Here is a 10,976-nt window from a genome sequence, read left to right as displayed (position 1 = left end):
TCCCATCTTATACTTGCATTGTGCTTTCCCAATATGAAATTAAACCCAACGCAAATCAGCAAATATTTTTCCATTTCTCTTATTTACTTCTAGCTACATGTAGGGATGGTTATTGAATCACAGGAATTTTGTGACATGATATGGTTATCTTTAATTTGAACTCAACTAAATTAAAATAGTCTCTCCATGGATGAGAGGTTTTAGCATTAAAAATTGTCCACACAAATATAAATATTTCTTACCAATTCCTAGCTCCTGGCCTATATATTCCCTCCCCTTCCGTGTCATTTAATTAATGCAGCATGTCATTTACAAGCAGGCGTTAGTAAATTGATTGCTTATGTTTATATATGGACGGAGGGAGTAAATACGCTACACCTAATACTGAATTGACGTTAACATCAACACCTACCAAATAGATGTTGCTATCTATATAATCTTTCCTATGTTAGAATTAGATGCACCAACCTCAAAACCAACAATAACAAAGTCCAGTGAAATGGGGTCAGAGCCAAACGAAAAAACACGAGGAAGTTAGACATGGATGCAAGTCCATGCGGTGGGAACAGGAGGCATCCGGAACTGCAGGCATTGGGGTGTTATTACTGGTGCAGCTACACACGTCTGGGATGGTTCTGCCTTGTGTAGATGCTAGCTTGCTTGGCTCTACGAGTTGGGCATTAAACCGATTGACTTGACACCTTTGACATGTGAATCGGAGATTCCCATCCATGTGTAGTGATGGTGAGCTCGATTGAGAGCAAGCAGAAGTTGATGAGCAGGTGGCCCAACGGGAACGGAGCTATAACAAGGTCATCAAACAGACTCGAGCAGATTAGCGGACGGGAAGACATGGAACTTTCAGCCACGCGTAACTGAAGTCTACTCTGCTCATCTAAATCACTGGCAACTGGAGCTGCCCTAATAAGGATGGACTCTCGCCCATTGCGACATATCCAATGTAGTCGTGAACTCTCGACTGATAAGATGCCAAGAGCTCAAACATATCCATTGTGGAACTATAGCCACATCACAGGTTTTTACTCGTGTTTTTGTTAGCAACTTCAAGTCTTCAACCCGATACATGAGATTGTCAAGATATACTACAGCATGACCAGCCAGCAAGCAATATAACTATCCTAGCTACCTCACCATTGAGATAAACTTAATTCAAAAAAAATATTGCAGATGCACCAGTAATGATCATAAGTTTTATTAGCATAAGGTAGATTTTGTTTGCTAATTTTAGGTGGACTTTTGGTTTGAGCTTTAAATTGTAGAGTATCTTGGACAGTTGGAACTTCCATATCAGATTTGGAACTTTTGTGTAATGGACAATTCGGAAGGTCTAATCGGATCATCTTGTCTAAATTGGAACTTGTGGCTTATACTAGCAAAGAAAATAGCCCAAAATACATGAGAAGATCGAATGACAGGGTTTGATTAAACACACCCTCAAAATCCAACAAAATTGCACTATAGTATCACAAACATATGTTCAAAATCTTTGCCCAAAAGATCTCCTAAAAATTAAGGCACCACCTTGCTTTCGTAGATCTAGGAAAATCATAAGCAAAGAGGAACTCAAGAATACTCTTGAATCGTAGATATTTGTGAGGTGTATTGATTCTAGATTCAGTTTGAGTTGGGGGTCCTCTATCCCAGTCCCAAATGGTCAAAACTTTAGGACTGTAGATAGACAAAGAGGAACTAATACCAATGTAAATCGACGCTAGCACAAAAAGTTAGCCCGAAAGATTGGGGAAAATGCTTGGTGGAATTCGATCAAATGACCTCCAAATCCGATAAAGTTTCAACCATAGTAATCAAAGACTTCACCTCGGCTTTCGCTGATTTAGCAAAACCCTTCAGAAAAAGGAACTTGAGAACTCTCAAATCACGGACGATGTTGAGATCAATTCCCCGATAGATGCACCAACAAGTTGTACCAGAAATAGTAAACTACAAATTGATCAAGCACTAAATATTTCATCCATTAGTTTCATCTTCTTCTATAAAAAATGTACAACACATGTGTACTCTCTGATTAGAAAGAGATCATTCATATCGGGAAGGATACGATGACCTCTTTTGATGAATGATAAAAGATGCCAAGAACGTAAAATAATTTTTGTGGGGGCTGCAACTTTTTATTAGTCAATCTAGTGTACGTGTAACGATCTTGTTTTTGAGGAAAAAACAACATCTTTTATGCAGGCTACACTCAGGGGAACATACTGGCCAAGAACGGACGGAGAAGTAATTTTCTTATGATTCTTTCCTTCCATTTATTATTGGCATTTCCCTTTTATTCTTGATTAGAAATTGAGCTAAAAACTTGTAAGACTTGTTGGTTGTATGTGACGACAGAGGCTAGAAATTTTCCATTTTCTAAAAATAAACTCGTCACCCAATTCACCCAATCAAGCACATTACTGACTGGTCACTCCATACACAAACTGCTACATACCAGACCCTAGCTCAATATATAGCCAGTTATCCAACTCCAAACAAATAACACACATGTTATCGTTGAAAGAAACAGTACCTCCCAAAACCCGCATCGATTGAGCACTAGACGCATGATATGATTGATGAAGTGTGTTGCATAGGATGTATAAGGTGGGACTATGGGAGTAGGAATCATTTGGAAAAGCAGTGCCTGGGGTCGCTGGATGTCTTTGCTGTCGCCGATGCCATATGCGGCCTGTTCGCTGGTTGGTTTCTGGGCTGGTTTGGGCTGGCTGGCGCTGGTTTATTATGAGAGGAAAACACTGTTGGCTGGCTGGTTTGAGCTGGCTGAAACCAACAAGCGAATAGGCTGATGGCCTTTAGGTCTCAACAATGGAACGTTGATGTGCTAGTAGAGGCTAGCAAATCACCTCCAACTGCCACAAGATGTTGATCGCTAGAGCATGATCCCGGCACCAATATAGTCAACGAGGACACAGCAGTCGTGATGATTTGCATCCTTGTACGGTTGTAACACCCTAAAATTTACATCATCTTAAAATAGGTGAAATTGATTTATTTATGCTATTATGTGTGCATTCAACATAGAGAAATAATATTTTTTTATGAAAACTGTCCCCATCCCCATACCACGGGTGTGCATGATCCCACGCGCTCATGCATTCAATGGAATGAACGCCCAGGCCAGAACTAGGATCCATACACATGCGCCCCCTGATGCGGTACGCGTGCACGCGGGGGATGTCGCGCACGCGGGACTGTTGCACTCGAGGGGATAACCTCCGCCTGCGCCCTCTTCTCGCATATGCTCATGGAACACTTGTGACATAAAGCATTTACTATAACATACGTCCAAAACAGATGAAACAATTACAACATACGCTTGCAACATGTGTATGACCACTGCAACATATGCAACATGCAGATAAAACACCTGCAACATACGTTTAAAACAACTAAAATATTTGAAATATATACTTGCAAGATACGTGTATAGCTAATGCAACATATGCAACATCCGCATAAAACACTTGCAGAGAAACAGCTGAAACATACACTTGCAACATACGTGTATAGTCGTTGCAACATAGTAACACCAGATCTACTTTTGCAACGTCCAGATAAAACATATGTAACATACATCTGAAATGTATGAAACATACGGTTGCAACATGTGCTCATCTATTTGTTACCCCCAATGGACGCTCGTTGACACCGAGCTTGACGTCAGCACGGAGCTCGAGGTCGCCCACGGTTGACAAGCGGATGGAACGCGGCCACGACGGGAGGCGTGGGCAGGGGCACACGGCGCGAGGCACGCGGCATGGGCGAGGGTCCGTGGCGCGAGACGCGAGACACGGGACAGGCAGGTCGGTTTCGTACGAAAAGGACGGACGCCCTGAGGGTATCATTATCGAAAACTTATCCATATATGTGTGAGGTTGTGGTTCTAAACAGTTGATGAAGGGTGTGTATTGTCCAATACTACTGGCCAAGGTTGAAAATGGAACTTTAACAAGTAAATGCCTGTGTAAAGTAAACTTTACCCTCTATAAAAGCATAGCAGTCATGCAATGAAGAATTCCATTATGCAAAGCTTCACACATTCTCATTATTCGCTAAAAAACATTGATTCTACCCCATCCACGATCAGAAACAAAAGTGGCAGAACGTCTCCTCCAAAATCACACGGCGTTGGGGCCGGTGGGGATGGGCTGGTACCCATCGTGGCGGTCAGACGAGACACCACTGCCGGAATCGACAGGGATGAGCTTCAGGACGGCGCCGATCACCAGGCTGACCGAGCCGATGAGCACGCTGGCGAGCCAGAGCCTCCCGCTGAGGTGCACCGTGCTCGCGAAAGTCCCCAGGAGCTCCACGATGATCACCTGGAACGCGGCGGTGGCGCCGGCGACCGCCGAGAAGATCCAGCTGCTGAAGATGCCGCTGAACACGTTGATCTTCTCCATCTCCCGGCTGTTCACCTCGTTGAAAACCTGTAGATTCAGAGAGCGTGGATGATGAAATCAGTCGCCTAAAAAATTCAGACTTTGCTATATATAAGCTAGGGTCGCTTCTGTACTGACCTGGCAGAACACGAAGGTGTTGAATATGAACGTGTTGAGCTGGGTGTCGGAGAGATCGCCGACGCCGTTCAGCCGGAGGAGGCTCTTGCCCTTGAAGATGAGGACGCCGAGCACGGCGAGCTGGTAGATGCTCTGGCCGACGATGTTCCGCCACATCACCTTGGTGATGAAGTTGTCGCCTTGGCCGACCGGCGGCCGCTGCATCATCGTGTCGTTCGGGGGCTCCGTCGCCAGCGCCAGGGCGCCCAGGGTGTCCATGATCAGGTTCACCCACAGCAGTTGCACGATCGTCAGAGGGGCGCTTCCTGAATCATTGATTTGTTCTTCAGTCGTGTGTCACCCTGAGAGCTCGGCTCTCTGACGAGAAAATGAGGAACGAGGAATGGCTGCATGCGCACCTGTGAAGGATGCAGAGACGAAGTTCACCATCAGGGCGACGACGTTCACCGTGAGCTGGAACTGCACGAACTTCTGGATGTTGATGTAGACCGACCGGCCCCATTTGGCGACGTTGATGATGGTCGAGAAGTTGTCGTCCATGATGATCACGTCGGCGTTCTCCTTGGCAACCTGACCAGCAGGCAGCAGTTGCAGACGCGAAGCAGTTTGAGAAATTATTGGTCAAGTGATATGAACAAGGGACCTACTACTGCTACAAACCTCTGTTCCTGCAATGCCCATGGCTAGGCCGATGTCGGCCTCGTGCAACGCCGGCGCATCATTGGTGCCATCGCCGGTCACCGCCACCACCTCGTTGAACATGCCCCTCAGGTTCGTCACCAACGTGTGCTTGTCCAGTGGCAACGACCGAGCCATCACCTGCAGACACAGACGACAGACCAATCGCATCAGTTTCCACCATGCAAAAAGAAAAATTCACTCTTCAGAGAAGAAGAGGATGTACTCCAGCTACGTGCCTGGATTTTGGGTATGAGCTCTCTCATCTCGTTGGGGCTCTTGGCCCGGAACTCGGGGCCCTCGATGGCGATGCCGTCGTCAGTGAGGATGCCGCACTCCCTCGCGATCGCCTTAGCAGTGTTGATGTTGTCGCCGGTGACCATGCGGACGTTGATGCCCGCGTCATGGCACGTCTTCACGGCCTCCCTCACGCCAGGACGGAGCGGGTCCTTGATGCCGAACACCGCGATGAGCGTGTACCCGTCGCCAGGGACGTCGCTGGCGCCGCCGACGTCCTGGTACGCCAGGCAGAGCGTGCGCAGCGCCTCGCACGCAAACGCATCGATGGCGCTGGCCACGCGCTTCGCCTTCGCGTCCGTGAGCTTCTCCACGCTGCCAGTGCCGTCGATGACGGAGCTGCACCGGCTCAGGACCACCTCGGACGCGCCCTTGAGGAACGCGCGCGGGTGGCCGGCGGCGTTCGGGGACGCGATAACCACAGCCATGGTCTTCTTCACCGAGTTGAACGGCTCCACCTTGAGCTTCTTGGCGCCGGCGTGCTCCACCTTGGTGTACTTCTCCACCTCGAGGCCGAACTCCAGGATGGCCGTCTCGGTGGGCGTGCCCATGACGCTAGTCCTTCCGTCCTTACTCGTGACGACCTCCGAGCCGGAGCAGTGGAAGACGCCCTCTAGCAGCACCCTCGTGAAGTTCTCCGACACCGACGACCGGAGCTCGTCAAAGCCCTTGGCGATGCTCACCGTCTGCGCCGCCCCGGACGCCCAGACCTTCTCGACGACCATGTGGTTGGTGGTGAGCGTGCCGGTCTTGTCCGTGCAGATGCAGCTTGCCGACCCCATGGTCTCGCACGCCGAGAGGTGCCTGACGAGCGCGCGCTCCTGCATGAGCTTCTTCATGGCGAACGCCAGGCTGAGCGTGACGGCGAGCGGCAGTCCCTCGGGCACGGCGACGACGACGATGGTGACGGCGACGGCGAAGAAGTTGAGCACCGAGAGCGCGTCCGCTCCCCTCCACTGCAGCAGCCCGCCGGGCGCGTGCGCCTTGCCCACCAGGAACCGCGCCATGAGCACGGTGAACGTGAGCACCGCGAACGCCAGCCCGATCTTGCCGATGATAGTGGCCACGCCGTTGAGCTTGACCTGCAGCGGCGTCTCGTCCTCGCCGCCCTGGCTCAGCGTCTCCATCAGGTTCCCCCACTCCGTGCGCATCCCGACCGCGGTCACCAGCATCCGCGCCGCCCCGTCCTGCACCTTGGTCCCGCCGAGCAGGAACGGGTTGGCGCTGGACAGGTGCACCGGCTCGCTCTCGCCGGACAGGCTGGACTCGTCGACCACGAGCGAGTAGCCGTCGATGTACAGGCCGTCCGCCGGCACCTGGTCGCCGATGGAGAGGTGGACAATGTCCCCGACGACGATGTCGTAGATGGACACCTTCTGCCGGTAGCCGTCGCGGGTGACCTGCATGTCGATCTTCTTCTTCTCCCTGTCCAGGTCCCGGAACTGCAGCGACTGCTTGTAGTCGCTGGCCGCGGTGATCATGACCACGAGGAAGATGGTGAGCATGATGCCGAGGCCGTCGTACATCCCGCTGGGCCACCCCTCCGTGGCGAGCCCGATGACGACGGAGATGAACGCGCAGAAGGCGAGCAGCAGGAGCGTCATGTCCTGGCTGGCGTCCCAGAGGAACATCCAGAACGTCCTCGGCGGCTTCTCGGTGTACTTGTTGGCGCCGTAGACCTCGGCCCGGACGCCCGCCTCGTCCGACTTGACGCCGTCGGCGAGGGAGACGTTCACCTTCCGCGCGATGCCGTCGACGCCCCTGTGGTGCCTCAGGCTCTTGCCGTCGTGGGTGCGCACCACGGTGGCCAGCTCCTCCGCACTCACGGAGAAGCCGCATTGCCGCGCCATCTCCGGCAACGGGTGCTCCGTCTTGCGGGCGGCTACACATGATTCCATGCCAGCATCGACAATTGTTAGCAGCAGATTGACGTTGATCCACCCAACACGAAACTGAATGCAGTGATTAAAAGAGAGGATGAGCTAGTGTCGTGTACCATCGATGAACTGCAGCGCAGCCTTCTGCACGTAGAGTGCAACACGAAGCTTCTCCTGTGAATCAGAAAGAAACATTCTCAGTACTTTGGGCTGGGTGTGAACAAAAGGCAACATGCTAATTGATTGAGAAGGTAATTACATTGGTAAAAAAGGTTAATTGTTCTGTTGTGCTGCTTTAATGTGAATCAGTAAAACGTCATTCAATCAGTAGCATTGAGAGGAACTTTTACCGAACATATTCGTTCAAGTACTTCCTTTTCATATTCATGTAAGTTTGGCTAATAAATTGAGCTAAAAATAAACATTACATGAAGCTTTACCTTTTGTCTGCTTATTAGGCTTTACAAAATTACTTACAGATAATTATAAAAGGACACTTTGACAACAATCAATTGATTTATTATGCTCTCACTTCAGAAATATCATATAAAGTTTTTTTCATTTATATATTCTAACCATGATGCGCACGCATACAGATAGAACAAGACATAGCAGTCCTATTAGTTAGTCTTCAGAAATTGAAAACCTGAGTACCTGACAATTAAGCTAGCTTAACTCTATCTTGTAGGTTACTCTCAAAAGTAACCGGTAAGACAACCTGTGAAATAACTACCATAAATTATGGGGCACTTCAAGGACAGAGCATTTGCTGTCGCTGCTTCTGAATTGGACCTTTTAAGTTGACCATTGACCAACTCGTCAGTCACATAACTTACAGAAGTCAACCAAAATTTAAAAACAGGTACTCTATAGTTGGTCTCGGTGGTTTGATATCATCTTACATTTGATATGTAAAAGTGTAATTTTTCGATGTACTTTAAACCCGCACGATTAAATGACCAAAAAAATGTGCAGGTTCGTTATCTGCAGGAAAAACAAATGACTAGAGCCTCAGCACTTGGGCCATTGACTTATGCGCCAGAAAGAAGCTACTTGACTTATGGGGATGGGGTTCTATATTTAGATTGAGTCAAACTTTTAAAATTTTGACTAAATTTATAAAGAAAATATTTTAACATATATGACTCTAAATTGCATACAAATCTATTTATAAATATTTGATAACATACGTAGTACTATTTTTTTATATATATTTGATCAAAGTTAAAGCTAGAATTGTATCTTTTTTTTCTACGGAGATAGTAACTCGTATCATATCTGTTATATGCATTGTGACAGAAAAAATTGTTGCTGTGCATCCAGGATACACACAAGATTTGTCTCAACATATTTTTTGTGAATCATTTTCTGACAACACACTTAATGGGCAAACACATCTTTGTATTGGTCGTATCAAAAAACTCAGCCTACGGTGGGCAGAGAGCCCCCGCAGTTTTTTGCGCTAAAAAGAAGACCTATCACGTAGGCCGAGAAAACACCCGAACCATATACCTCACCCTCACACAGGGGCCCATAACCCTGTGAGTGAGCTGGAACCTTCCTATCTATGCTTTGGAAAGCGGGACAGGCGAGGAGTTTTTTTTCTGCACAAACTGTGCATTACCGGAGCTGTGCCCCGCGGCAGCCGGGAGTCAAACTCCCGACCGGGGCCTTCCACCACTGCTTCCCACGACGGGGACGGAACCACTCGAGCTAACGGTGTACTGGCATATAACAAACTACTGTTTGTGGCTTAAATACCGACGAAGAAACTGTGCTCTCCTACTGTCTCGGTAATTTGTTTGTTATTCGCGGATAAGCACAGCTTGGAGGAACGCTACAGGGGAAAAACGCTGGGCCCTAGCCCCATAGGCAGCATGCCATTGCCATCCATGGACATGCATGCATCGGATGAACAAACCCAGAGATCGGTCAGGAGAATATCAGCACTGCCTTGCGTCGCGGATAGAAATCAGGTGAGCTTAATCACTTGCAATCCAAAAGGAGGAAGAAGATAACAAATTTAACAATGCGTGCAGGTTCGGCGGACGGGACGGGATGGACGTACGCACCTGAATGTTGCGGCGCTGCGTCTCGACCTGCGAACGCTTGTCGAGGTCGGGGACCATGCGGAAGCGGCGGCGGCGGTTCTTGACGAGCGTGCCGACGGCCTCCCGCCACCGGCGCTGCGCGTCCTCCGATGGGTTCTTGGCCGGCACCTCGAACCGCTTGAGGAACTCCATCGACTTGTTCCGAAGGTACGCCATGATCGACCGTTGGGTCGATCGATCAGTAATATGGCTGGATCGGTCCACGAACTGAACTGAGCCCCCTCCTCCTCCTCTGCTCCTGTCCTACTCGATTTCTTTCAAGCGAAACCAACCAACCAACGGGCTTGGCAATCACGTCTGCAACTCCATGGCCATCTCCGTCTCCGTCTCTCTCCCGGAGCTCGATCAGTGGCCGTGGGCGTGGGCGTGCGCGCGTCGATCTCCCCCTCTGGTTTGGTTCGCGCTGCCCTAGGTGGAGGGGCAGGCAATGGTGATGGATGGGAGCAGAGCAGAGCGCGGGGTAAGTACCCACCCAAACCACCTGCCGCGGAGTCCGGGTCGCAGGGGGGGAGGGGGGGGAGGGAGGGAGGGAGCTCGCAGCAGCTTAGGCCTTTGACGGAATCACGACCGTAACAACCTCTAGTTCCACGCTGAATCTCCGTCCCTGGATAAATATAGCACTTTGCCATGTTTATTTATTTTATTAATATATTTATTACAATAATAACTTTTGGGAGGAAAAAAACAATACAGAGAGTCTGTGTGGCAGAACTAGAGGGGCTAGTAGGGCCCAGCAAGAAATTTTTATAACACACATCCATATAAATATTGAATCTGTCTACCTTACACCTGAGTGTTTTAGGGCCCAAAACACTCAATTTTATTTTTCACACATCCTCCCGACGCACCGCCGCTGCCCACCGCCTGTTGCGACCTCCTCCTTTCCCTCTCCACCTCCACCACCGTGACCATGGTCGCCTCCGCCCCAACTTGGCCCGGACACCTCCTCTGTCGCCTGCTCTAACAGCAGCACCGTCACCTCCACCTCGCCGCCATCTCTCTTGTCCCCCACCACCGGGCGTACATACCTCTCCTAATTTTTTCTCTAAGCCCACCGGAGATGGAGAAGAAGAGACGAAGAGGAAGAGAAGAATCGAGTGTTGGAACACTCTAGCAAGCGTTTGCTTTTGTGAGCAAGTCATTAATTTAATGCCATTTTCAATCATAATATTACAATTTTTACTATAAAGACAAAACATCTGTATAAGCATTGAAAAGCTATTGAGACCTTGATGTATATATGTCACACTTATGAGCTGTCATAGTCGGCCTGTTCGCTGGTTGGTTTCTGGGCTGGTTTGGGCTGGCTGGTGCTGGTTTATTGTGAGGGAAAAACACTGTTGGCTGGCTGGTTTGGGCTGGCTGAAACCAACAAGCGAACAGGCTGAGTGTTTGCTCGGCCCCTTTAATCAAAATTCTTGGTTCCACCACAGAATCCGTGGGCAAGGGCACCT

At 49.3% G+C, this 10,976-nt stretch overlaps 1 protein-coding gene across 1 annotated transcript; it reads right to left on the bottom strand.

The window, feature by feature from the left end:
• Positions 1 to 4,006: 4,006 nt before the first annotated feature.
• LOC136451087 (calcium-transporting ATPase 1, plasma membrane-type-like) lies at positions 4,007 to 9,954 on the bottom strand. Its single transcript, XM_066451831.1, has 7 exons — positions 9,484 to 9,954; positions 7,531 to 7,585; positions 5,477 to 7,416; positions 5,220 to 5,378; positions 4,958 to 5,129; positions 4,560 to 4,864; positions 4,007 to 4,469 (listed from the first exon to the last, which is right to left on the bottom strand). The coding sequence occupies exons 1-7, from the start codon at positions 9,676 to 9,678 to the stop codon at positions 4,158 to 4,160; spliced, it is 3,138 nt and encodes a 1,045-aa protein (XP_066307928.1). The 5' UTR covers positions 9,679 to 9,954; the 3' UTR covers positions 4,007 to 4,157.
• Between the last annotated feature and the right edge of the window lie 1,022 nt (positions 9,955 to 10,976).

The sequence above is a fragment of the Miscanthus floridulus genome, chromosome 5 (genome assembly GCF_019320115.1).
Source record: "Miscanthus floridulus cultivar M001 chromosome 5, ASM1932011v1, whole genome shotgun sequence".
Taxonomy (NCBI): Eukaryota; Viridiplantae; Streptophyta; class Magnoliopsida; order Poales; family Poaceae; genus Miscanthus; species Miscanthus floridulus.
Note: the sequence above shows the minus strand (reverse complement) of the source record. Positions and strands in the feature narration are given on the sequence as shown.

Excerpts from the sequence above, each read along its gene's own strand:
- LOC136451087 (XM_066451831.1), bottom strand. The coding sequence starts at position 9,678 with ATGGCGTACCTTCGGAACAAGTCGATGGAGTTCCTCAAGCGGTTCGAG. Across the intron at positions 7,586-9,483 it reads CGCAGCGCCGCAACATTCAG|GAGAAGCTTCGTGTTGCACT; the intron begins GTGCGTACGTCC and ends TCTGATTCACAG. Across the intron at positions 4,865-4,957 it reads CGTCTCTGCATCCTTCACAG|GAAGCGCCCCTCTGACGATC; the intron begins GTGCGCATGCAG and ends TCAATGATTCAG.